The following is a 27,522-nucleotide window of genomic DNA, read 5'->3' on the forward strand; positions in this document are numbered from 1 at the left end:
GTTTTGAATATTTATTTTTCAATTTCATCTCTTAAAATTTAATTTTTATATTAACTTTAGTCCTTATTTTTATAATTGTTATTTGCTTTTTCCTTATCATTTTTTTATTGAAAATTTTTATCTATCAAATTTGGTTCTTATTCTTTTGATTATTACTTATTTTATTTGAAATAATTTATAAAATGTTAATTTTTATTATTTTAATTTCTTCATCTTTTATTTTTTTTTATTTTTTAGATTTGATCTCTATTATTTTGATTATTATTTATTTTATTTGAGATAATTTATGAAATTATATTTTTTTTCAATTTCATTCTCATTCAACTTTTTAATTTGTAAGATTTGTTCTTCATTATTTTAATAAACTTGAGAAAAATAAAACATTAATAAGTTATTTTCCAGCTCATTTTCCATGACATAACCAAATACTGGAAAATGTTTTCTAACTTGTTTTCTATTACACTACCAAACATCGAAAAATACTTTCTTGAAATTCACTTTCTAACAAAAAACTACTTTCCAGCAAACAAACAGGGTCTAGAAGTTGTCAACTTTTTGGCCCAATGGGGCTTTTAGGAAGCTCACTAGACCTTCCATGATCTAATGGAGTGATGAGGGTCACATAATACATCTGAATCCACGATCTACATTAGCTCTAAATTCCAGAGTGACCTTCATAGTTCATCATGGAATAACTTATGTGAGCATATTTTGTGACATGAATTCTGTGATCAAGGGTGTAGACTCCCGAACCCATCAACATTGATTTTGAACTAATCATGAATTTTATCGATTATAAATATTTCTTTAATAAATTGAGATTGATAATTTGGAAATTAATTTCAAATTTGTTTAAAAAATATTAGATATTCTTTTTATAAAAAAAAAATAGAAGTGGACAAGTCGTTTGTTAAAAAAAACAAAATAAATAAATCAAAATAAGCATGTGGGTCTAGGCTTGAAGGCTCACCCACACACCTAGGCTTTTTTTATGGTGGCCTAAGGTGTTCGGCCCTGGGCCTTTACACGTGGACTTTTTTTTTCTCTGTTTTTTTAATATATATATATAAAAGAGAAAAATTTTATTTAACTCAGCTAAGTCCATAACCTAGATTACATGTCTGATAAGTTAAGCCACGACACTCATGTTGCTTTTTTAAAATTGATATATTTTTTTAATATATATATATATATATATATTTATATTTTTTAAATTTATGTTTCAGTTAATATCACTCGTGAGTGATTTTTTTATTTTGTTTATTTAATATTTTTTGGATAGAGACTTTTTAAAAATTATTCTGTATATATTTAATTTTTGAAGATAATTTTTTTTATTAATTTGTATTTTTTTTTTAATCTTTTGTGTGGATTAGATTTATTTTTGAAAATAAAAAATGTTTATTTTTTAGATATTATTTTTAATATGTGAAACTTTACATGATATATTTTTATATTTTATTCAATTAATTCAATAAAATATTTTAATAAATAAAATTTAGCAAACACAATTGGGTAGTTTTTATTTTTTTTACAATATTAAATATCTTGATCTACACCTGTCTCTTTATTTTTTAAATTTTATTTTTAGTTATCGTTAATAATTTTTTTAATTTATTAACGCACATGATTTTTTATTTATTTGATTATATATATATATGGACAAACATTTTGATTTGTACTTAGAAAATTTTAACTACAAAAATAGGATGAGAAAAGCCTACGTTTACAATTTCTTTATAAGATATAAAAATATTTGACTCATGGCATGGTGTGTGTCACATAAGTAGTAGATTGCCATTACAAAATGCAGTCACAGGTTTGGTTTAAAAACTTAAAAGAAACTGGAATTATCAAGAAAAAAAGCCATTTCTTTGTTTGAATCGTTAAAGTGACATTTCTTTATACATTTTGGTCCCTGTTTGTTAAAAAAGTTAACATTTCAATCACAAAATATCATTTTTTTACATCTAAGTCCTTGTAAACTGAGAAAGGAGAGAGAGCCATTGAAAAATGAAGAGAAGGGGGAGAACTAATTAAAACTCGATTTTTTTTATTTCATTTGATTTTGAGTTTTCAAGCTGATTAAAATATGTTTTGTAATTGGGAATAATGCTTTAGAGATTATTGAGACTATTTATTATTATTAGTTCGCTTTTTTTAAGTAAAAACATGTTGAAGCTAAGGTTTACGAGGCTGTAAAGCTTGGATCCCGATTTCTTGGACGCTAAAGGCGCTTGAAAACTATTGCAGCAAGCGACATGAAATTTGTTTTTATTATTATATAATTAAGCAAATGATCTAATATTTATTTTATAATTGATTTTACAAGTTTTATTTTAATTATTGTATAATTAAGTTAAAATGTTTCTGAAAAATCAAAGTTCTTGCCAAAAGAATCTATCATCTAGATCATGAATTTAACAAGTTATCTCGCTCAGATCAAATTAATTTAGTATCCTAACATCTTAATGTTAAAAAAAAATTCACTTAAATTTTTTTTTTAATTTTTTTTTAAATTAATCCATGTTTTTTAATAGCTATTTAAACTATCATTGAACATGTTGAATCAGAATCATGTCATGATAATTATTGTATAATTTAATTTTAAATTTAGGTTGAATAGATAATTGGGTTGGAAAATTTTAATATTGGCCATCATGCTAAATTTAATAATAATATTAAATAATATTCGCTTGTTAAATTTTTCACTTTTTTAAAATCCATTATTAGAGACTAGGAGCAACCTTGTAAACCAATGCATAACTATTTAATTTGATAATGTCAACATCACAAGCATTAATGGAGTATAATCCGAGACCAATGGCTTCCTGGATTTGGTCCCTAATCCTTGGATCTGGCAAAGGAACACAGTCTTCACACAAATGGTAAAGCACTGCAACAAAATCAATAAAAAGGCAGTCACATGCTTGGACTGAAAGCATACTATATCTTGAGAATTACATTCACTGACGCCATGTGAGCGAGACATGTGAGGTGCCTTTCTTGCGACAAAAAAAAAAGGAGGGCGGTGGCAGGGGTGGGGCTCAAGCTAGCCTTCTGATACAAGAAATTGGACCCCGTGATAGGTCATCCACTGCTCTCTGTGGTATTTTTTCAGGCAGGACAGATGTTTCGAAGGCAGCTGCTAAAAACGGACCACCTGATGCTTCTAATTGTCTGTTGAGATTTTTTTCCTAGACTCCAAACTGGCTGCTGTGTTTAGACTGTATGCGCCGCTCATTTAGACGGTGAGCTGCAATGTGAACTCATGGTGTTTAATACACAGGCACTGCTTGGTTTGTCCCCGGCAAAATCTGAAGGAACAAGAAAAGAAGGAAGATTAATGTTCAAGACAGCAAGACCTAGCTATGAATCTTGTAAGACAGATAGATTCCATGTGAAAATCATTTCTTCCCTGCTGAATTGTCAGCAATTCATGTGGCCATGAACACTGTAACTTGGATCAAGAAGTGACAGGGAATCATACCCATACAGCTTGCATTAAAAAAGCAGAAGCTCCACCTGATTTTTATCCTCTAATGTCAAGTGTAACAAGAGAGGCAAAGCATGTCTGCAGCCAAGTGGCATCTTGTCAAATGATCAAAAGAGCTTTCGCTTGCTTACTGGCTACTGGCTTGATTAACCTCTCTTAATTTCCAGACCAAAATACGACAGCGATAAGGCTACGAATCTTAGTTTGTTCCGGAGGTTTTTTTTTTAAACGTTCGAGAAGATGAACTGAATTCCGTGTCCGAGTTGAGCAGGCGTCGCATAAGAGTTTATGTACAAAAATGAACATTATTTCCGACCCCAGAGCATAGATTAATTATTGGATATTATAACAAGGATTTTATATATAAAAAATAAATTTCAAAAAAATAAAAAATAGATTATATTGATACATTTTTAAATAAAAAATATTTTAAAAAATTAATTATTATCCCTTAACAAATACCTCATTAAAAAAGGCCATGTCATAGATAGTTTTTTGTTTTTTTTTTTTTTAATTTCGCAATTCTTGAAATAATTTATATTTAATCAAGATTAAGTTTTACCCTTGAACATTTTAAAAATATCAACATGATGTGTTCAAGTGAACTTAATAATTTTTTTTAAATAGTAATCTCATATTTTAAATTTAAAAAACAAAGAAATAAACATAATTCTTTAACCATCAAATTAATTCATTCTAGTTTATCTAAAAACATATATTTAACCATGAAGCGAGTGTAATATTATTGAATGAGGAAAACGAGATGCGATGGGCGTGATTGACATGTCACATGGCCACATCGACATCTCATGTGCCCCTGCCAGCGAAGCTCCTTCTAACTTTTTTCCAGGCTGTCCTTTTCCCCCCATCCAAGGCCGATGCACCAAACAAATCTCTCTCCTTAGTCACTTCTTCGAGTTAACAATATTTTTAATCAAAGAGGTTAATCAATAACCATGATGCTTAATAATTAAGTTGACAGTTATACTTGCATCTGTTAACAGAAAATAGATCCAACTGATCTCAACATACTCTGTCAACTGACGGCTGATAATCTCGTAGGCGAGAAGGCCATCACGCACCCATGTGGGCCATGTCCCGTGGGTTGAAAAATGGATAGAGTCACCAATACCGAGTCAACGTGCATTTGAATCGTTGAGATCCAAATCTTGCACTTCATGATCTGTGGCTTTTTCAAGATCCACGACACGCAGTAATGTTACTATTACGCATGGATTCGTAATCATAATATTTTTCTATGAAATAAATAATATTTTTCTTCTCAAGATTATTTTTTATTGCTATTATGGCAAAATTAGTCAATTTATGAAATGGTAAATAATCTTATCTAGCTAATCTAATATACAGAATCGCATTAATTAAATATATTATATTTTTATTGGTAAATAATTCATTACAATATATCAATATATCTAATATACAGAATCGCATTAATTAAATATATTATCTAGCTAATCCAGAAAACATTATAATATACAATATGTTATATTACACAAGCAAATATTTCAAATCATATATATCATGCATAAAAATAGGATATCATAACAAACTTTTTTTTTTGATATTGGGTCTTACAATAACAAAACTCAACTATTTTGAAAAAAATAATAACTTAAAATTTATTATTTTTAATTTATTTTTTATAATCAAACACCAAAAAATAATTTTTAACTCCTTTTCAGGACTGAATCAAATATATAAAAAAATAATTCTCATTGAAGAAATTATTATTTTTAGGATCACTTATGATAAAACAAACAAGGACGATTAAGAGCGTGTTTGACAGTGTGGTTGCGGGTGCTTTTCAAATAACTTTTCGTGCCGAAATGCATGCCAATGATGTTTTTTTATTTTTTAAAAATCATTTTTGACATCAGCACATCAAAACGATCCAAAAAGTACAAACCGCACTCAATTTTAGCAAAAAAAAAAAAAAAAAAAATTCAAATTTTCACAAAACACAGGTAGAAACGCACTACCAAACGCTCCCTAACATGTAACTTGAAGGGATTATAACTACAATCACCTCAAGAATAACAATGGAAAATGCTTTATAATCAAACAGCACTGCCGGCCAAAAAAGGACAATCAAGTCATTTCAAACTAGGTCATCACCGTCAGTAAACCCTGATTTTCAAATATCAAGCACGATGACAAAGCCAAATCAAACCTACATCTACACCGTTAAACAATCACGATCCAACGGCATCAAACGGTCCACAGAAAAAAGAGAGGGAAACAACCACATCCGCCTGATTCACGCACCTTGCCCTAGCCTTTTCCTTATATACCCACGCTTGTTTCCGCTTGGCTCCACTGCCACTCTCCCCACTTGCTCTTTATCACTTGCTCGATATCCGGAAATCTCACCGGACGCGCCGCACTTTCACAGCCAGTCTCCGATTTCTCAACGGTGGGTTTTAATATCTAGATCTGATCTCAATTTCTCTTTTCAAGTCTGTTTGGATGCCGAGAAATGACGGAGAGAAATAATCAAAAGCTGAAAACCATTTGATTTATCTTCCCGACTTGTGCATCATGCGTTATTTGCTCAGCAACTGCGTATTTCATTTGCTCAGAAACTAGATCTGTGACAACTGACAATACACTGTTTTAAGCTATTAATTTGTGTATCTTCGCTTCGTTTAGTGATTTGATTGTTCTTTACCGATATCATCTTCTCTTATTTGCCGATATCAAATTTGTTGCGAGTTTAAACTCCAAATCGCAGTGTTAAATAGAGTCTCAGATCTGATGTCTGTGTTGCAAATTAATTAAACTGGTTTACTATTGCTTAGTTATTTATTATGCGGCTCCCTTTATTCTTTTTTTATTTTCTGCAGAAATATAATATAAAAAATGAGGGAAATCCTTCACATTCAAGGAGGACAATGCGGGAACCAGATCGGTTCCAAGTTCTGGGAGGTTGTTTGCGATGAGCATGGAATTGATCCCACTGGAAAATACGTTGGAACCTCTGACCTTCAATTGGAGCGTGTCAATGTTTACTACAATGAGGCTTCGTGTGGGAGATTTGTCCCTCGTGCTGTGCTTATGGATCTTGAGCCTGGTACCATGGACAGTTTGAGGACTGGTCCTTATGGCCAGATCTTCAGGCCTGATAACTTTGTGTTTGGGCAGTCTGGTGCTGGAAATAACTGGGCCAAAGGGCATTACACTGAGGGTGCGGAGTTGATTGATTCAGTTCTTGATGTTGTGAGGAAGGAAGCAGAAAATTGTGATTGTCTTCAAGGTATATAATGTTCTATCGCTAATTATTTTTCATTTGTGATTTTATTTTAAATTTTGAAGTAATTATTAATGGGTTTTCTGTATGTGCAGGTTTTCAAGTTTGCCACTCGCTCGGTGGAGGAACTGGATCTGGAATGGGGACTCTACTGATTTCTAAGATCAGAGAGGAATACCCTGATAGAATGATGCTTACTTTCTCTGTGTTCCCATCACCTAAGGTTTCTGATACTGTCGTGGAACCATACAATGCTACCCTTTCTGTTCATCAGTTGGTTGAGAATGCTGATGAGTGTATGGTGCTTGACAACGAGGCATTGTATGATATTTGTTTCAGGATTCTCAAGTTGACTACTCCTAGCTGTAAGTGCATTTTGGCTTGAAACTAGCTTTATTTGTCTGTTGCCCAAATTTAGTACCATGCTTCTTTTTGGTGCATAATGCATTCAGATTTTGGTGAAGCAATCTGTGATTAAGCCATAATTTGTTTTCATAAGCTCCCTCATTTTGCTGGGCTGGTGGGTTTGGGTTTTTTCATCTATTGTCCGAAATGTATAATCTTTATCATGGCTTGAAATCAGAATCGAGATAGAGGTGCATTTTTAACTACGTGCCCCTGTTCCTTGCTGCTATACTTCTGTTCCACGCCGCGTGGTCATGTTGTTTGTTTGTGTTCTCCACATGCTAACAAGGTGCCTTGTTCAAATATTAGCTGCATTGACGTTTTGAAGTGTTTTTATTTTTTTTTGTAGTTTTACTCTTATGTTGACAGTCACTTAATTATTTCATTGTGAGTTGTTGCAATCTGTATCTTAATCTCTGTCTGCCTGAGGAGCAATGTGGGGTTGTCTCAATGGATCTTAAATATGTATCTAGTAGGATATAGGTGATTGCATGGGTTGATGAAACGTGGTTGTGCCAAATGTTAGGTGGTTGATTTTATGACACTGTCAATTTTAAAATTTGATTGATGGTGTAGTGGGGTAATTTTCAGGGAACAAAAGTTTTGGGTCCTGTCTATTATGAAGTTGGCCTGTTTATTTTCAAATTGCTTGGTTATTTTTTGTGTTTTTCTGCTTCAATTGAGATTAAAAAAATGCTGAATCAACTTTGGATTGTTAATGATTGTTGCAGTTGGCGACCTGAATCATCTGATCTCTGCAACAATGAGCGGTGTCACCTGCTGTCTCAGGTTCCCTGGTCAGCTCAACTCTGATCTTAGGAAGCTTGCAGTGAACCTCATCCCCTTCCCCCGTCTGCACTTTTTCATGGTTGGATTTGCTCCTCTGACCTCACGTGGTTCTCAGCAGTACAGGGCTCTGACTGTCCCAGAACTCACCCAGCAGATGTGGGATGCCAAGAACATGATGTGCGCTGCTGACCCACGCCATGGTCGCTACCTGACTGCTTCTGCTATGTTCAGGGGTAAGATGAGCACTAAGGAAGTTGATGAACAAATGATCAATGTCCAGAACAAGAATTCATCCTACTTTGTTGAGTGGATCCCCAACAATGTGAAGTCTAGTGTGTGTGATATTCCTCCGAGAGGACTTGCTATGGCATCCACCTTCATTGGAAACTCAACCTCCATCCAGGAGATGTTCAGGCGTGTAAGTGAGCAATTCACAGCTATGTTCAGGAGGAAGGCTTTCTTGCACTGGTACACCGGAGAAGGCATGGATGAAATGGAATTCACTGAAGCTGAGAGCAACATGAATGACCTCGTGTCTGAATATCAGCAGTACCAGGATGCAACAGCTGATGAAGAAGTTGATTATGAGGATGAGGAGGAAGAAGAGGCTGAGATGTGATGAGGTGTAAACGGTCCTGCTACTGTTTTTTTTTTTTTTTTTTGCAGTTTATGCTGCGTTAATTTGTACTCTTCAAATTTGTCATGTGTTGAATTTTCTGTGTAGTATGAATGGTAGAGTTGGAAAAGTTGTTGCTTTTCCTTCTAGTTGTAGTAGTTAAATATAATGTGGTTGATAAGTGTTGCGTTACCATCCATGTTTGAATTCTCTAGCATTTTATCAGCTATAATAGCTAGCTTGGATGAACAACAGAGAATAATATCCATACAGGTAGCGCCAAACCATACAAGTTCCACCAGCTTTTGGTCCTTGTGCTTCAACCATTATTGAAGGCTGGTGCCTTGTCAAGTCACAAGTGTGCCCACTAGACAATATTTTCTTTCCGGCTGCTTGCTTAATTATCGATAGCCTAATTCCTAACCACGTTTTGAAATTTAAATACACTCTAATTCATTTTTATAATGCAGGGAAGGATGCAAATAAAAAAGTAATTTATAATTTCAAGTTTTTATTTTTATTTTTATATGAACCTTGTAGTACATTATCAAAATAGTTAAGTGTTATGGAACATTTTTTTTAAAAGATAATTTTTTATAAAATAATTATTTTTCATGTTCTTGAATTGTTTTGGAATACTATGTTAAAAATAATTTTTAAAAAATAAAAAAAGTATTATTTTATTTTAAACGGTTACACCTTGCAAGTTAATCTTATATTCTTGTTGCTATTTTGATTTGATTAAAATAGATATTATTTACTGAAAATGTCTAAAAACAAGGAAAACGAGAAAGCAATTTGGGAACCACTAGTACTTTTATCTGGATCGCACTACAGAGAGTCTCCTTTTGGATAAATAATCACTGTCATATTTAAGACCTAAACGTTGGTGGCATGCTTGACTCTAAATCTAAGCAAGAGATCGGCTCTTATTGAATGGTCAAGATTAAGTGGAGGGTGTATTGATTATGTTTTAGGTACAGAGTTTGGACTCCTGTGGGTGTGATTGTGATGTTGAATCAAAATGAGATATACAGTTCATCTGGGGACATCTCTACCTCTTGTGGCCCTTCTAGCAGAGCTCTCTCCCACCTTTTCATTTTTCCTTTTTTGCTAATTGAAGGAAGTTGCACCAACCAAACTAGCATCTCTCCTATAATCCCATCATTTAACTTCACAATAATACTTGACCCCCCCGTTCTTGAGATTGAGGCTCAAATAAAACTTGTAAAAATTAATTTTTTTTATATCATTTTAATATGTTGATATTAAAAATGAGATTAAAAAAAATAAAAAACCTATCCCTTTTGTTCTGGAATGACCATTGATGAGTGTTCAAGGTGAAATGCCCATCAAGCACCCAAGAGCCAACGATCATATTAGTAACGTATGATTTGGGATGATATTGTTTAGTTTAAAGCTTTATGCTATTCCTGGAAGGAAGGGATGTGTTAAAATGATTTTAGCTGGGAAGGAAAACATGGAGAAAGATTCATTTTCTTTTATGCTATCCTCCTGCTCTTATCTTCTCGGCTTCTCAAATTAAGAATAAAACAATCTTGAAAAATATAATTCAATTAATCAAGTTCTGAATTTACTCTCTAGAAATCACCAATTCGAATCCCACAAATATCAGGATCACTGGAAGCTTACATGGTTTTTAATTTCAGGGTCCGTGAGATTAGTCGAGGTGTGCACAAACTGGCCCAAGCACTCACGTTAATCTAAAAACAAATAGAGGATTAGGCACTTAATTGCAATCGTCTATAAAGATAGGATCCCAACTTGTAATTTCCCCTAAAAAAAACTTAGGACAAGACATGTCGAGACAGAGACAATTAAGTCGTTTTAATAAAGGTCATTAGTCTACAAATCCCCTATTTTAAAAAATCAAATATCATTGCCCAGTCAAATCAAAACCACCGTCTACACCGTTGAAACATCACGATCCAACGTGCTAGAACAAAATAGATGGAAATCACAACAGCCGTCCGATCCACACACCTATTTCCCCCCTCTATAAAACCACTCATTTACAAACCAAATTATCTCGTACTCTCACTCGTACTCTCACTCTTCCCCGATCGAGCATCTCTCATAGCTCGATCGCCGAAAACCTCACCGTTGACACTGCATCAACAACGCCTGTTGCCGATTTCTTAACGGTGAGTGTGTGATTTCTAGACCTGATCTCTCTTTTTTCGAGACCGTGTGGATGTTGAGAAAGCTGAGGAAACTGAGAGAATTAGTGAATATTTTTGTTTTTTTTGTTTTGAGTGAATGACTTTGTTTATGCAGTCTTATCGCACTTTGTTTTCTCTCTTCAGCCAAACAGGCTGGATCTGTAACTATACTGTCTGTTAATCTTCTATTTAAAGCTTTATTTATTGACTTAATTGTTATCTTAATATTTATCATAGGTTAAAATATAACTATCTAGTGAATTCGAACTAAATCCTTGCAAAAGTAGAACTTCTTCTCTCTTTGTTGTAAAATAATTTTAATTAGTTTTCCTCTTACCACTAATTTCAATCATTTATTCATTTGCAGCGAAACAAAAAATGAGAGAAATCCTTCACGTTCAGGGAGGACAATGTGGTAACCAAATTGGATCGAAGTTTTGGGAGGTGGTTTGCGATGAGCATGGAATTGATCCCACTGGAAAATACGTTGGAACCTCTGACCTTCAATTGGAGCGTGTCAATGTTTACTACAATGAGGCTTCGTGTGGGAGATTTGTCCCTCGTGCTGTGCTTATGGATCTTGAGCCTGGTACCATGGACAGTGTGAGGACCGGTCCCTATGGCCAGATCTTTAGGCCTGATAACTTTGTGTTTGGGCAGTCTGGTGCTGGAAATAATTGGGCTAAGGGGCATTACACTGAGGGTGCAGAGTTGATTGATTCGGTTCTTGATGTTGTGAGGAAGGAGGCGGAGAATTGTGATTGTCTTCAAGGTATATGTTGTCAGATGTTTGGCAATTTGATTTTTGTATTGTTAGTTATATATGTGGTTTTGTGTGTGTAGGTTTCCAAGTTTGCCACTCGCTCGGTGGAGGAACTGGTTCCGGGATGGGGACTCTGCTGATTTCTAAGATCAGAGAGGAGTACCCTGATAGAATGATGCTTACGTTCTCTGTGTTCCCATCCCCCAAGGTTTCAGATACTGTTGTTGAGCCTTACAATGCTACCCTTTCAGTTCATCAGTTAGTTGAGAATGCTGATGAATGTATGGTGCTAGATAACGAGGCCTTGTATGATATCTGCTTCAGGACTCTCAAGTTAACAACTCCTAGCTGTAAGAGCACTCTGGCATTTATCTACGATATTTTTTATTCCCTTTTGTCCGATGAAAACATTGTTTTGTGGTTTGCTGATAACTTCTACTCAAATTCAGTACCATGCTTGTCGAGGAAACTTGCATATTTAGATTGCTGTAAAGTATCTAGTAATTGAATTTTTCAGGTCTGTTGGGGTGGGGTTTTATTATATGATTATGATTGTGATTATGTGAAATGTATATGTTATTGAAGGAATGACAAATAAGAAAGTGAATAGAAGCTCCTGCTCTGATTATTTGTTTTCTGTTTTTCTTTGCTTACATACCCTTGGTCCAGCATGTCTTGAGGAATGAGCAATTTATCATTTTTTGTTGTTGCTTGGTTGTATTCTATACGTTTTGTCAACGTGCCTTGGTCAGGTGTCAGTTGTATTTATGTTTTGTAGCGGTTCATTGCTTCCCTCATTTATGTTAGATACTTAATTTATATCTTTTGGCTGGCAAGCCCTATCTTACAATTCATGTCTGCTTGAATGAGTGATGAGGGCTCCATGTTGCTAGATCTCACACGATTCTTCTCAGATGTCAATCTCTAGCAGCTAGGTGTTTGTTTGGGTTGATAAGCTGTGGAAATACCAAAAGTTTGGCGGCAGCTTTTATGATATTACTGAGTTTGGGATAATTTGATTTAAGGCAATATGACACTGTGATGTAACCATGAAAAGAGAAGTTTTAGGTTTTGTATGCATGGAAATTTGTTTGTTTGTTCCCCACTGGCTCTGTTTTTTTTTCCCGAGGCATAGATCCGGGCTTTTGACATGGGGATTGTTTGTGTTTTTCCATTGCTGGTCTTTGCATCTTGTCTGCACCATAACAAGGATTTAAATGCTGGATTAAAATTGAATTATTGTTTTTTGTGACAGTTGGCGACCTGAACCACCTGATCTCTGCAACAATGAGCGGTGTCACCTGCTGCCTCAGGTTCCCTGGTCAGCTCAACTCTGATCTTAGGAAGCTTGCAGTGAACCTCATCCCCTTCCCCCGTCTGCACTTTTTCATGGTTGGATTTGCTCCTCTGACCTCACGTGGTTCTCAGCAGTACAGGGCACTGACTGTCCCAGAACTCACCCAGCAGATGTGGGATGCCAAGAACATGATGTGCGCTGCTGACCCACGCCATGGTCGCTACCTGACTGCCTCCGCTATGTTCCGGGGTAAGATGAGCACTAAGGAAGTTGATGAACAAATGATCAATGTCCAGAACAAGAATTCATCCTACTTTGTTGAGTGGATCCCCAACAATGTGAAGTCTAGTGTGTGTGATATTCCTCCAAGAGGACTTGCTATGGCATCCACCTTCATTGGAAACTCAACCTCCATCCAGGAGATGTTCAGGCGTGTAAGTGAGCAATTCACAGCTATGTTCAGGAGGAAGGCTTTCTTGCACTGGTACACCGGAGAAGGCATGGATGAAATGGAATTCACTGAAGCTGAGAGCAACATGAATGACCTCGTTTCTGAATATCAGCAGTACCAGGATGCAACAGCTGATGAAGAAGTTGATTATGAGGACGAGGAGGAAGAAGATGCTGCCGGGATGTAATTATTTGTGCAAAGTCTATCTGCTACTTGCTTTTACAGCGTATTCTGCATGAATATGTTTTACTGCTTTGAAATGTGCGTGGTGAATTTCACTGTCTGGGCGGTTTGAATAGTAATTAGAGTTGGTAATTTTTTGTTCAGTAGCTAAATATTAAGCCATGTGGCTGATGTGAGAAGTTTTGTATTGGTGTTCGTGTTTGAATTATAGCTCCATTGCTATTTCTACTCCTATAATCAATCATTTAAATCTCGGTGTCCTTTGATGTGATTATCACGCCAGTCATTTTCAAGGATTATGTGTTGTGTTTGGGTTTTTTTTTACAATTCCTTTTCCTTTTCTTCTTTCTGTCCCTTTATCTTGCTTTACCTCTCATTGTTATGCATAGCAGGGAACCAGGGGTGGCCATTGAACATGTTCAATGCTAAACCCAGCAAAGAGTTCTGAAAAATAAAACACCCTGAACTGATGCCGATCCACCGGTGACTGATAAATGAGGCAAGACTTGAAAATTAGATAATACTGCCACAATGGAGTTCTTTTGTTAACTCGAGTCATGAGCCAAAACGGAGAGTAGAAAGGCTTAGTGACGGAAAGCCTTTAACATCCAATGCCACGCTCCTTATTTTTTAAAATATTAAAACGATATAAAAATAAAAATAAAATCAAGCTTTTTTTTTATAAAAAAAAACACTTTCTAACAGCAAAAACAAGTAGATATTAAAGTCATATGATGAGACAATTAGAAAAGAAAGGAAACTGTAACTAGTCACGTTCAATATTGTTTGACGACAACTTTAGAATATTTATAATTCCTCACAATATTCTATCTACAATGGGGTTAAAGTTAACTCCACCCCCAGTTTCAAGAGATATCTGAGTTTTTTCACAATATATTAATTAATGGGTTTTCACCAATTCTTCAATTAAAAATTGATGGATTTTTTTTTTTATATAACCCGAGATATCCGGACCAGTTTACGTGTATTATAACTAATTCCCAGACCCACTGAACAATTGCAAGCCCAGTAAGTAGGTAAGGCATTACAAGAATGACAGACATACACGCTGAGACTTGAATCCAAGATGCAAAGCCAAGAAAACCTATCAAGATTGCTGAGCCAGAAACCTCAATGCAAATGGATGAATTTTTTGTTTGATAGGGTACTCGATAAAAGTTATTTCAAGCGAATCTGTACGTCAATTGAGATCAAATCTCTTTCTAGATGATTTTGTCAATTGAGATTAAGTCTCTTTCTAGATTATTTTAATAATGTATCTTTATATTAATCCACACAAATTTTAATCCTAATATTTTGAATTTAAAAGATTAAAAAAGATAATAAACTTTTTTAACTACCAGACCAACATTAAAACAACTAATATCTACATAAAGAAAAACCACCTTTTCGAATCTAAGAAAGAGCGAAAAAGCACTTTCGGAGTACATGATTCTAGTAAGTATTGATAATATCAATAAACTAACCAAATATATAATGTTTGCATTATTTTACTTGATTTAATTCGTTAAAATTAGATAATATAAATATTAAATATGATAATAAATTAAAAAAATTTAAAAATATATATCATATGGCGGGTTAGGATTTTTAAAACTCGATCAATTTTATCAAACCCGTATACCCTATGTTCCCTTTTGCGTTTATATCTAATAATTTATAAATTAAATATTTATTTTTATTTTATTTTAAAATATTTCGGTTCAAAGTTTTGGTTAATGATTTTTTTTTAGATTTATTTAATGTCACAAAAAAACTTCTCTATTTATTGGAGGTGATGTGAGAGGTTACTAAAAATTTAATGGTAGTTTAGAGTATAAAATTAGATCTAATATTAGGGTGTTATGACACCTATTGTCTATATTATAAGTCCGTTTCTAAATTCTAAGAGAATTAATAATATAAATCTAATACATAAGTATCTATAATATTTATAAAAAATCATCTTAACTTAATATATTTAACATGCTTGAGTTTAAAAAATTAAATAAATTAGATTTATAATTTATAAAATATCAAAAATTAATATTAAATAGTAAAAACTAACCCATCCATATAAACGATCAGCCATAATGCAATGGGATGCTCCAATGATAATCGATGGAGTGTCTTCATGGCATCACCCCATACAGGTATTAGCCTATCAGGCCTGGTTTTTAAACCCGGCCTGGCTTGGAGGGTCTACCCGGTGGCTGGACCGATCCGGGTTTAATAAAAGCCCGGTCGGGACAATAACCCGAAAAAATTCGGTCGACCCGATAGGTCAACCCATGACCCGGGCAAACCCGGACGAGACCCGTTTTTTTTTTAAAATGTGAGATTTGAAACCCATTAGTATATATACTCTATGTTCTCAAGAAAAAAAAGTTATATTTTTTCAATGTGGGATAAAAAACTTTTTAGTTTAAATATTTCAACTTAAAGGGACAACATATTATTTTTTGCAACGTGGGATTTGAAGCCCTTTCGTATATATACTTTATGTTCTCACGAAAAAAATTATGTTTTTTCAATGTGAAATTTGAAACTCATTAGTATATATACTCTATGTTCTCAAGAAAAAAAGTTTATTTTTTCAATGTGGGATTTGAAACCCATTAGTATATATATTCTATGTTTCCAAGAAAAAAATTATGTTTTTTCAATATGAGATAAAAAAACTTTTTGGTTTAAATACTTCAACTTAAAAGGATAACATAATATCTTTTCAATGTGAGGTTTATATTCACAAGAAAACATTTATGTTTTTTCAATGTAGGATTTGAAACCTATTAGTATATATACTCTATGTTCCCAAGAAAAAAATTATTTTTCAATGTGGGATAAAAAACTTTTTGGTTTAAATACTTCAACTTCAAAGCTTAACATAATATCTTTTTAATGTGGGATAAAAAACTTTTTAAAATATTATTTTAAACTTCATTATTTACAATATGTATAGTTTATGTTTACATGAATTTTTTCATATAAAATATTAAAATTTTAAATTTTTATGAATTAATCCGGATTGACCTGAATTAACCCGAGTTGATTTATAAAACTCGTGACCCGACTTCTTATCCGGGTCAGCCCCGGACCAGGTTTTATAAATATGTTATCAGGTGCAAAAGCAATTATCATCCAGCTGTTACACATTAATTATATCATATTTATATATCCCACCGGCGACCCAACACTTCATATCACCCTTCCACGTGTGTCAATAAAGGTGAAATAAATAAAAGTAAAGGAGGCAACGCTGCTACTAACCAAACACTTCTCATATCCCTTTAACAAAAATACTAAAACTCACATGGTATTTTTTTATGAAAATTAAATGAGTATACAAATAAACATGTATTTGACAAAAAGAAATCATGTCTTCTTACACTCACATTTAAAGAAACCTCACCGTATTTGTGTATAAACTAATGTTAATGTATTTTTTTTAAAATATAATAATAACACAAGTCTACCTCTACTAGTGCTAAAATGTTGTTCTAGCTACACGAAAGAGCCAACCTTGAGACTTCTTTTATTGGCAAGTGTGTGTATTCGGTTTAATTTATATGTATTTTAATTAATTTTTGAAAATTTTAAAATTAACAATGATTCTAAAATTTATAACACTTGAACTAATAATTTTTAAAAAATATATCCAAAATCTTAAATTCAAGAACTAACCAATTAATTGACACCTCGTTTCCAACTCTTAAGTTTTTTTTCTATTAATATGGGTGTCTGGGCTAGCTTGTGCGCCTCTTGACTGATTTTACGGGTCCTGAAGTTAACGATTATGTAAGTCTTCAGTGACCATTATATTAATAACTATAGGGCTCGAACCTGAAAACATAGAAAGATAAGCATGCTCTTTAATTCTAAATTCTTACCACGGATCACCTGATATATGATTCCAACACTTTAAGTTTTGATCAGATTAGTGGGCGGCGATGTGTAATAATTGCTCTTCAGGTTGCCGGGTTTCATAACAAACTTAGAGCTGCTTTTTTGTCCTTTATTTTCTTCTCAAAGGAAGCATTTCCAGCAGCAGCGTCTTTCCTTTCAATGGAACTTCTTCCAAATGTTTCATCAAATAACTAGTTACCAATTAGTTATCATAAGCGTATGGTTGTCAATCTTTGTCATGTTACATGCAACAGGTTTGCCTTCATACACCGCACAAATGCCAAGAGTACTGTCGTGTTCAACTAAAGTAGAAGTGGATAGATGCCTTCATGACCCTGTGTATGATCTGCGTAGTGAAAATCACTTTCAATCCCATGATAAATGATCATGCCATGCCCCACTCTGCTCAAGATAATCTCCATCACATATTTATCACAGAAAAAAAAAACAATGCAAAACGAAGAAGAAAGTAACCAAAATAATATCTCAGTCTCAGATTAATTAGGGTTTTGATCGACCCTTTCCTACAAAACAAGGCAGAAAACAGGGCCCAAAAAAAAGAAAATAAGGAATTTATTCTAAACCCAATATCCTCGGATTTTCCTTTTCTTTTATCATGTTAGAGGAACAGGTAAGACCATGTTAGTAATTCAAAGGAAAATAAGGGGTAGAAATATATAAGGCCTTGGAGCATAACACTTCCTTTATTCCTCCATAAGAGGTAAAGTCCACACAGTTCTCCACATCCACCAAGTTTCACAGAACCCAAGAACAATGGAACAGATGACAGGCCTTCTATTCCTCTCCTTCTCTAGCCTTATTCTACTGTCTTTTTCAGGATCTGTCGATGCTTACAAGAACTACACAGTGGGTGACTCCTTGGGTTGGTATGACACCACTGTTAAGTCCAATGTCAATTACCAAAAATGGGCTGATGGCAAGAACTTCAGCTTGGGAGATTTCCTCAGTAAGTCCTTTATCAACTAACAATATGTTTTGGAATTTGAACATACCAAAAATTCCATTTATCTGTTCATAGTTCGTCTCTTTCTGCTTTCTTCTTGTGGTTCGTGGTCATGACTACTTTGAGTCTTTAGTCTTAATCATTGTTTTATTTTGAGTTTCTACTTCAAGCGATGCCAGAATTCTGTGAACTTTGAGTAAATTTACACCGAAGGAGGGAAGTACTCTCTCTAGCTAGTCTCAACCAGTAGAAAGAAATCTAATAAATCTCGAAGCATCTCCTTTTGTATCTTCATTTCTTCCTTTTGGCCTAAATACATGCTATTTGTTTGGATTCACAGTAAAAATCAGGATATCAGATTTGTTAACCAAATGGATGAAGCTAACCTTAACAGCATTAACTCTTTCACATGAATCTGAGCCTTTGTGTCACCTTAGCTAATGTTTTGGTGAGCCCCCAGCTTTCTTGTTTTTAAATCGTTCTATAATAAAGTTATGAACCCGTAATTTAGTTGACATATATAGGCTAGGAAAAGCATTAAACATGTTTATTTATTAAAAATAATTTTTAAAAAATAATTTTTTTATTTTTTAATATTTTCAAATGAGTACTTGTAAATGCAATTGTCCCATGATTGTTAGATGCTTTACCAAGAAAAGCATAGATCCTGCATAGATGTGAGTGGAAAAGCTAGGCTTAAAAAAAGAAGAAAAGGGCACAGACGAAAGTATTTCTGATAAAGGTACATATGGGTTTTCAATGATCCCAAACCTGTCACACTCACATCACATGTTGACAGATAAAATGTCTGTTTATTTTTATTTTTTAAAAATACTTTTTTAAAAAATTAATTTTATTTTTATTTTTTATTTAAATTATTATTATTATTTATGTTTTAAAATTTTTTCACATCCTAATATTAAAAATAATTTTTTTAAAAAAAAATATTATTTTAAAATAAAAAAATATTTTAAAAAATAATTAATAATACACTTACAAGTAGTAATCCTTGTTGCTGCTCTCTTGGATCTCTCTTTGTTCTTTGAATCAAGCATGAAGCAATGATATTGTAAGCGAATCCTACTCTACTCTGTTCAATCAAAATTCAATTGAGAGAAGAGACTGATGGCAGTGTCTTCACATGGTAAATAAGTACTTGTTAGATTTGATTTTCGGAAGAAGAAAATGGGGGGAGCAGATGAGGGTCAAACGGGACAATTAGCGTACAAAATAAATAAAAAAATAGCAAAAAGTTACAGTGAAATAATATATTTTTAGATACCTTAGGTAAGAATCACGATAAAATTTTATTAATTAGATTTAGGATTAATTATTCGATCAAATCATAAAAAAACCATAAAATTACTAAACTCTGGTTCTAAGATGAGATTTTTAAAATTTAAATATCCAACAGTTAAAATAACGATTCCATGACTATTTAAGAATGTGATTAAATATTTAAATATGATTTAACAGCCAGATCTAAAATTATGGTCCTTTTGAACCATCATTCTGGTTTGACATGATTATACCTCTTCTCGGGTCTAAACTGTTCCACTGGTCTATAAATATTTCTGATAGATCATCCACGTAATCTGTTTAGGACAGATCTTCATCTAGTTGTTGTAAACTCATACTTGACTGTTGTGATCACCCGTTATTGCAAACCCGATTACATCATTGACCCTAAAAAACAGAAGACAACTATTGTGTAAATAATATTTTTTTTAGATTTTAATTGGAGTTTGTTTTTTAGTATACAAGTTGAACAAAAATATATAATTTTTAAAATATCATAAAATTATGATTTCTGTTTGAAACGGTCAATCAACTTATACAACTAGACCAATCAACCAACTGATTAAGCCAAAAGATTAGCAATGAGATTATTTGTAAAGTTATTACGCTTTAAAAACACGAAAATTTTAATACATTATTTTGAAGCACATATCACACTTAAAAATAATAATATTTAATAAATATTACGACTCAACATTACAATAAAATAAAAATATATTATTTCAACCATTTTTGTTTAAAGGTGAAACTCCACCAAAAATTTTTTTATCTTGATTTGCTAATTTTTCTTTTAAAAAATCAGCAGATGAGCTTCCGTGCAGGTGTCGTAAGGATATATCGCTGACTGACAGGCTTATCAGTTATCCAGTTCCATCAAGACATCTGACACTCCTTTTTCTATCTGGCATAATATGATTGGTTTTGTCGGCAAGAAGAAGAGAGAGAATCTGCTAGGTTTTCTTGAAATAACCGTTAGGATATTCTCAACTGCAACACCTTAATTTTCAGTAATGAACAGCAGTAAACATGCTCTCCCCTCTCTCTCTCCCCCTCAAAAAAAAAAAAAAAGCCTTGAAACATGGAACTCGTTGCCTGTCCTTGCTGAGAGGAAAATGATGTAATCTGTTCCATCTGGGTAGAATCTATTAGTCAATTGTGATTTGAATGCTACAAGCATGAAAGATCTTTAGCAATGCAGTATGCTATGGTTATCATTGAATTGGCATTATTTTTTGTAAAATTTATTTAGAGTCACAGTGTTCATGGGTGTTTTTCTTGTTAATGCAGTTTTCAACACGGATAATAACCATTCAGTAGTTCAAACATACAATTTCACCACATACAAGCTGTGTGATTATGACAATTCCGTAGACAATGTCACCGTAGAATGGTCATCCGCCAATCCATCCAACACTCTCACGCAGGGAGTCACGGTGGCAGTTCCTCTGCTCAAGGAAGGACCAACCTATTTCTTCTCTGGGGATTATGATGGGGAGCAATGTGATAACGGTCAGCATTTCAAACTAACCGTGTCTCATGGAAAAGGGTTGCCGGACAGTCTGAAAGACCCATCCGATCAGGCCCCGGCCCCAAATGCTGCCGATTATGACTCGACGCCAGATACTACTGTGCCCTTTGACTTAAATAATCCTCATGATCAGGACACTGATGTTAAGAAGGATTCTGGATCTATTTCATTATATGGGAAATTCCTAGACATGAAATTGCATGGGATTTTGCTTTTGTTAGGGATTGTTTACTTGTTTTGATCAGTTTTTTTTTTTTTTTTTATTATCCTTTTAATTTCTTGGTTCATATTTTTATACATGACGGGTTTGTATCTTCAGGAAGAAGGCTTTTCTTATATAACAGAGCATTCATATGGTTATGTATAGTTTTATTTGTCTATAAATGGTTGTTCTAGACAGACTGTATGAGACAACAATGCACTAAAACTTATTACACATGAACTGTTAAGGAGTCTTCTACAGATATTCAAGTCAACGAATTGGCTGGGGATTTCCATCGTTGAGATATCACAGCTTTTGTTTAGTGAGAAACCAACACCAACCACCAAACAAAGAGGTAGGTTAAATATGGTGCCAACTATCATGACAAGCTAGCTAGCTTATGAAACAAATTTGCAATCATCTATAAATGTAGAGAAAATTTACATTAAATATGATTGATTTAACAAAAGAGACCGTGTATTTCTTCTATTAGGACCCAAGGCCACGATCAAGTTACCAGGGCTGTGCAGTCAAGTGTTATGAGTCACTTGCACCAAATGAAAAAAAAAATAAAAAATTGTGAATCACTTGCAGGCACCACCTAGCTAGCTGGGGCACTATAAAATAAAAATAGTACTCAAATCACCTGACTAGGATCACCAAGGAACCCACCGTGAAGAATTGGTGACAGGCCGCCACCCAAACCAGTTCGAGTAACATCTTCCTGCCTTGGCCTTGAGATGAGTCGGCAATTATTCACTGGAAGGTATTGGCATCAGAAAAGGCCAGCAAAACTCTACTACAGCAACGATTTGCAAATGAAAATGAACAGTGGGAATATATAATGTGATGGCAAGCAAAAGCAATGATATTTAAAGCAGTAATAAACAGCATGATTAGTCAATTTACTCAGGTTTTCTCCGGGATTGAATATGCAAAAGAAATACTCCATAAAGATACGTAAAAATTGGAAAATTATTCAGTGATTCTATAGTTTGGATGCTTTGTCAAAATTGGTCTATGCAACTTCACTTAAGCAACCATTTGATGAATTGGCCACTTCCAGGTTTTAGGAGAACAGTTCGTTTGAACATTCAGCGAATCATGTGTTCAGATTCAGATGACAAGACAACCATACCAAGTCAGCAACCCCAGCTTCAAAAGCTTGCAAGGTTTCAGACAAAGAAAAAAGGAAAGACCAGAGGCATTGAAACATAATTTTTCACATTCAATGAACATAATAAATAGTGTTGAAGGAACTATAAATTAACTGTATTAGGAACAGAATACACCCACAGCACATTTTGCTCCAACTCTTGAAATGTACATCAGTATCGAATTAACTCAAAATACCACAAACTCAAGTGCACGTGTAACGACTTATTGATGAGAATTCCAATCACTAGTCAGAAATAACAAATTATTAATAAAGTTTTTAATTATTGAATCCTTTCAATTTGAATTTCAATGTAGCTAAAGATGTAATTCTAGACATTACTTCTTTAAACCCAAGTCACCAATTCAATGATTATGATGACACTAACAAGGACTGTTTTGTAGCATGGAAACATATAAGACTGCCAAGGTAATGGATTCTGGGACCAATTAGAAATTGTCAAGAAAGGTAAATCAGAAAGAGAGTAGCAATAACAGCATGCCATTATCAGCATAAAGACAGGTAAAGGACCTCCACTGGTTACCTAGCTTGAGCTAACTTCTGAACCAAGTACTCTCCTTTGAATTGCAAAAACCCTTCCTTCTCTGTGTGCGACTATCTGTGTGTTCGTTTGAAATCCTTGGGACCAGCTAGGTTTGACATTGATGCATTCATCTCCTCCAAAAAGGTCATTGCCAATTCAATCTTTCCCATCTTCTTCAAACTAGCAATTAATGATCGATATATATAAATTGAGGGACGAATCTGCTTTGTTTTCATCTCATTGAAGAGTCTCAATGACTCCTCAATGTTTCCGGATTGGCCAAAACTCCAAATCAATGCAGTGTATGTAAGCAAATCTGGTTCAATTCCATTCCCAACCATGTCTCGGAAATACACTGAACACAAATCCAATCTTCCTACTTTGGTCAACTGATTTAGCAAAGTATTGTAAGAAATAAAATCTGGGAGAATTCCTGCTTCCTTCATGGAGGCAAACTCACCGAGCATTTCATCAATTCGACCTGCACGACCTAAAAGATCCAAAACAGTATTATACGTAACCAAATCTGGCTTACATTTCAGATTCTCCATCTGCTCAAATATCAGAATGGCTTTGTCAAACTGCCCGCATTCAGCAAAGGCAAAGATAAATCTATTTACAACCTTCGTGCTACTTGGGAATGTCAATTCAGAAACTTCTTTGACAAGTCTCAGTAGCTGGACATCATCGTTTGACTTCACAAAACCCCTGGCAAGTTTCAGATACAAAGATGAAGGCAAAGACTGAAAAGACAAGATCAAATCCTTGAAAACCTGGGACAAAATCTCAACATCGTTTTTTTCACTAGCTGTCACCAAAATTATATTATAAGCACTAGGACCAAGGAAAATGTTTTTATCGCGTAACAATCGCAGCAGTCTAACCGCAGCAAAAAGAGTTCCAGCTTTACATAAGTTATGGACATAAGCTGTTCCGACTTTCCTAGTAGTGCATTCTGGGGCATTTTCAACAGCTTCAAGCATTTGATTCAAGTTATCATCCTTGATCTCCTCTCCATCAAAAGACGCTCGTGTTGTGAGTTGCTTGTAATGACCAATGACTTCAGTAATTGTGGCAAAGTGGGGCAAAATCCAATGAGAACCAACTGGGATGGATGTGATACAATTCTGTATTAGAGATATAATCAATACCAACTAAAATTCTCATTAGAGAGTAAAACCAAATAGAAAAAGAAAAAGAAACCCTCCATAATATTTGCAAACTACATCCAATTAAACTCAGTCAGAAATGCAAAGTTTCAAAGCTCAAAACTACAAAACGTAACTAATTCGATGATATTTCAGCTCTAATTTCAAAAAAGAAAGAGGAAAAACCCATTTCGAGTAGAGGTGACTTGATCACCATTAACCACATGTAACTGAAAAATCCCAGTTTTCTCAGGTGCCAAACAACAGAAAAAGAAAATTATAAAGAAACTTCCAGAAAAAGACTCATCAACAAGAATAATAACAGTAATGAAATGGGAAGTCAAATTAAGTAACCTTCCGAAGGAAGAAACGAACTTTGTGAAGATGAAAAAGGAGGCTGCTTGATAGAAAGAAGGATCTCGCTACAACATTAACAAAATTTCTCATCAGAGGCGTTTTGAAATCGGGTTCTTATTGTCGCCGGCTCAAATGCGACTGCCTTCAAGCTTTTGCCGCGATTGAACGAACTGTGGATCGTCTTGGGCGGGTCGGGTGTGGTGACGGAGTGAGGGTTGAGTGAACTGGGAAGGGTTTAAGGAATTGGGTTCGTGGGGTACTTTCGAGATTTAGAGGGTTTTGGGGGTCTTTTTAGTTTTTAATGCAAGGGTAAGACTGACATGAAATTTTGTGGAGGAATTCACAAGTAATACGATGCCGCGTCACAAATCGTGGTAGATAATTGGGCTTGGATTGGGCCTAAGCATTTTGGTTTAATATCTCATACTCGTGCGTCTAATAAGTTCGCAGTGTTTCTAGGGCATTACCCCCAGCATGCATGCATATCCATATGCTTTTAGGATCCAAAATCCTATTTTTAGGCAAGTGTTCTTAAGGGATGTCTTCTCTTGTTAATAAACATTCAATAAACACTTAGTTATTTCTGGGGAAATTGTTGGGAAAATAGTCATTTATCTCCTTTTTACGGCAATGTTTATGCTACGTGGCAGTTTTATCATATAATATGGCAACACCATAAAAACTTGGCTAACTTTTTTATTATCATTTTTTAAACAATAATTCAACCAAAAAATTGAGAAATCTAGGCACACTTATAAATACTGGCAAATGCCTCCTACACAACATCAGAAGCTGCATCCATATCAAACAAACAAATCCTACACTTCGCAATTAGGTAATATGGACGCCTGGAAGAGCCTTTCAGTTTTTGCCATCCTCCTTTTTCTTATTCTCTTTATCTCTTCTGGTAAAATGCTCCTTCAACCCCGTGCTGCTTTATTTTTTGTTGGCTAAGGTAGACAACGAATTGTTTGCTCACAGGAGGATGAAAGCACTAACACCTGATCGAAATTCACACATCTAAATCCTTTGATAAAACGTTCCAGTGTTGTGTCATAGAGATACTTGCACACCCATATTTTTTAATCTGGGCACTTTTCAGGAAATGCTTGAAAAATTCTAAATTTTAAACAGAGTTTCTATTACTAAACGTGGCAGCAGTGCTCTTAAATGTATGAAGATCATGTCAAGATTACTTCGATGACTTGATTATTTCTTAATGAGTGCAGGTAGCGAGAAGATGCTGGCAAATGCTGCTGGCCAATGAGAGAAACCATTGCATGGAGGTGTCTGTCAAAAAGATGAAGGCAATAAAGGATGCGTGGCCAAGTATGGCGCTGGCTATTATGGATATTGCTAATTCCTACTCCTGGATGAAACTTAAAGTTCCAGTGTATCTTTCACTATTTATGTGAAATGTGATGCAGAAAAATAATAATAAGTTCGAGGAGTAATAACTAAATCATTACTCTTTGTTTTATGTCATGTGCGGGTGCATGGTCTGAATTTTGACACTGATCCAATCCAGATTTCAAATAAAAATAGATCGAAACCAATTATTAACAACTAAAAGCGTTTCCAACTATCTATCATAGGTGAACGCTGCCCTACGCCTAATGAAATTACTTGCACCCATATCCAATCTTAAGCAGGGCAGTCATCCCTTTCCATGAATATAAGCAGGCGCATACAATTAGCAAAAGGAGCACCATATCAACAGTCACGTGGTGAGTCTCTGCTGATTCAGGTTTACAATCCCCTTTTGCCTTTAAGTAAAATCTCACCAGCTAAATCAAATAAAGCAATCAAGAGAACCTTCCCCTTCTCTAAATCTTCACCCAAACATGTTAATTTTAGTTGATATAACCTCACTCAAATATTAGAGCTTCATGGAAAAAGAATCCAATTCTTCATTTGTCACGCAATCTCTCTCTTCTCAAGAATTGTATATATGCTCTAGAAGGTCAGACACGTGCAAAATAGTTGCCTAATCAACCAACCAACCAACCATACAACATCCAACTGTTCAACTACGCCTCCATGATTAATTAACGTGTTCTTAACATATTTATCATCCTTTTTACTTTTAGGAATTTAGTAATTCACTAATTCCTATGCATTTCCAACCCTCAGAGTGAGCCTCGCCATTGTTTTTCAAAACTCTTTATACCGAAAAAATTTTCTTTGAACAACAGCAAATCTCAGTATCAGATTCTTCATGCACACCATGCAGCCTCCACAACAATTTGCCAACCTTACAAAAAATGTGAAACTACAAGGATTACATCCACTGCTAGCCCTTAAATCCTCACAAGTCATTTTAAGTTCAGCACCAGCAATCTTCAATAACCATGGTTATGGTTTTCATTTTTCTTCATCTTTTGCCTCAGGATAATTTTTCCATATCAAATCAATATAAATATTCTGCATAATCAAAACTTCACAATAATCTCCCAATCCAGGTACAGCCATAAAGGTTCCAAAGCTACCTGCACCTAATTCCTCAATCAAATAAAACTGTTCATCTGTAAAAAAATCATAAAAGGCAGCCACTGCAAACCCTAATCTTATTACCAGCACAAGCAAAATTCTCGAGAATGGAAAGTTAAAAAGAAGACCATCGATCACCTATCCAAGATTCAATTAGTACTACTACATCTTGATGAAGAATCGGACAAGATAAAAGAGCATCATACCCACAAATGCATATGTACTATTTACACTGAAATACCAAGTTCCTACAACAAGAAGAAAAAAAACAACCTCCTGCATACTTCACAAACTCAGACTAAAAGATGATATGTTCAATAAATTGAACATACATCCTTCCTCATACAAAAATTGCAAACTTCACATAACCAATACAACCTATTGTAGCTCTAATTATTCAAAAACCAAAAAGTAAAAGGTAAAGGTAAACCAAGTTCAATTCAACTCTCCATGCCTTTACAACATAATTCCACTAGA

General features: G+C 34.3%; 4 protein-coding genes across 10 annotated transcripts; 3 read left to right on the forward strand and 1 right to left on the reverse strand.

Annotated features, from left to right (window-relative positions):
- Window positions 1-5,699: 5,699 nt before the first annotated feature.
- Window positions 5,700-8,769, forward strand: LOC7454884 (tubulin beta-1 chain). Its single transcript, XM_002313978.4, has 4 exons — window positions 5,700-5,930; window positions 6,361-6,770; window positions 6,860-7,129; window positions 7,901-8,769. Exons 2-4 carry the CDS (start codon window positions 6,377-6,379, stop codon window positions 8,575-8,577), a joined length of 1,341 nt encoding a protein of 446 aa, XP_002314014.3. The 5' UTR covers window positions 5,700-5,930; window positions 6,361-6,376; the 3' UTR covers window positions 8,578-8,769.
- Window positions 8,770-10,572: 1,803 nt separating this feature from the next.
- On the forward strand, window positions 10,573-13,725 carry LOC18108966 (tubulin beta-5 chain). Its single transcript, XM_006387170.3, has 4 exons — window positions 10,573-10,739; window positions 11,125-11,529; window positions 11,601-11,870; window positions 12,776-13,725. Exons 2-4 carry the CDS (start codon window positions 11,136-11,138, stop codon window positions 13,453-13,455), a joined length of 1,344 nt encoding a protein of 447 aa, XP_006387232.3. The 5' UTR covers window positions 10,573-10,739; window positions 11,125-11,135; the 3' UTR covers window positions 13,456-13,725.
- A 4,181-nt stretch (window positions 13,726-17,906) lies between these two features.
- On the forward strand, window positions 17,907-21,514 carry LOC7475037 (blue copper protein). Its single transcript, XM_002313976.4, has 2 exons — window positions 17,907-18,324; window positions 20,908-21,514. The coding sequence occupies exons 1-2, from the start codon at window positions 18,132-18,134 to the stop codon at window positions 21,387-21,389; spliced, it is 675 nt and encodes a 224-aa protein (XP_002314012.1). The 5' UTR covers window positions 17,907-18,131; the 3' UTR covers window positions 21,390-21,514.
- A 234-nt stretch (window positions 21,515-21,748) lies between these two features.
- LOC7475036 (pentatricopeptide repeat-containing protein At1g11900) lies at window positions 21,749-27,518 on the reverse strand. 7 transcript variants are annotated; one of them, XR_002983830.2, is made up of 3 exons: window positions 24,553-27,518; window positions 23,051-24,177; window positions 21,749-22,109 (listed from the first exon to the last, which is right to left on the reverse strand). XR_002983830.2 is itself a non-coding variant. In XM_024609082.2 (3 exons), exons 1-3 carry the CDS (start codon window positions 24,643-24,645, stop codon window positions 23,122-23,124), a joined length of 1,044 nt encoding a protein of 347 aa, XP_024464850.1. In that variant the 5' UTR covers window positions 24,646-27,518; the 3' UTR covers window positions 22,754-23,121. The 7 variants fall into 7 exon arrangements, 4 of the variants coding, with proteins under 4 accessions (XP_024464850.1, XP_024464852.1, XP_024464849.1 ...); XR_002983832.2 differs by having other exon boundaries at window positions 21,749-22,146; XR_002983831.2 differs by having other exon boundaries at window positions 21,749-22,149.
- Window positions 27,519-27,522: the final 4 nt, after the last annotated feature.

This window comes from Populus trichocarpa, chromosome 9 (assembly GCF_000002775.5).
Source record: "Populus trichocarpa isolate Nisqually-1 chromosome 9, P.trichocarpa_v4.1, whole genome shotgun sequence".
NCBI classification, from domain to species: domain Eukaryota; kingdom Viridiplantae; phylum Streptophyta; class Magnoliopsida; order Malpighiales; family Salicaceae; genus Populus; species Populus trichocarpa.

Coding starts and splice junctions, on each gene's coding strand:
- LOC7454884 (XM_002313978.4), top strand. CDS start 6,377: ATGAGGGAAATCCTTCACATTCAAGGAGGACAATGCGGGAACCAGATC. Junction 6,771..6,859: donor AAATTGTGATTGTCTTCAAG/GTATATAATGTT, acceptor CTGTATGTGCAG/GTTTTCAAGTTTGCCACTCG. Junction 7,130..7,900: donor CAAGTTGACTACTCCTAGCT/GTAAGTGCATTT, acceptor TGATTGTTGCAG/TTGGCGACCTGAATCATCTG.
- LOC18108966 (XM_006387170.3), top strand. CDS start 11,136: ATGAGAGAAATCCTTCACGTTCAGGGAGGACAATGTGGTAACCAAATT. Junction 11,530..11,600: donor GAATTGTGATTGTCTTCAAG/GTATATGTTGTC, acceptor TTGTGTGTGTAG/GTTTCCAAGTTTGCCACTCG. Junction 11,871..12,775: donor CAAGTTAACAACTCCTAGCT/GTAAGAGCACTC, acceptor TTTTTGTGACAG/TTGGCGACCTGAACCACCTG.
- LOC7475037 (XM_002313976.4), top strand. CDS start 18,132: ATGGAACAGATGACAGGCCTTCTATTCCTCTCCTTCTCTAGCCTTATT. Junction 18,325..20,907: donor CAGCTTGGGAGATTTCCTCA/GTAAGTCCTTTA, acceptor TTGTTAATGCAG/TTTTCAACACGGATAATAAC.
- LOC7475036 (XM_024609081.2), bottom strand. CDS start 24,645: ATGAGAAATTTTGTTAATGTTGTAGCGAGATCCTTCTTTCTATCAAGC. Junction 24,178..24,573: donor TCCTTTTTCATCTTCACAAA/GTTCGTTTCTTC, acceptor TCTCTAATACAG/AATTGTATCACATCCATCCC.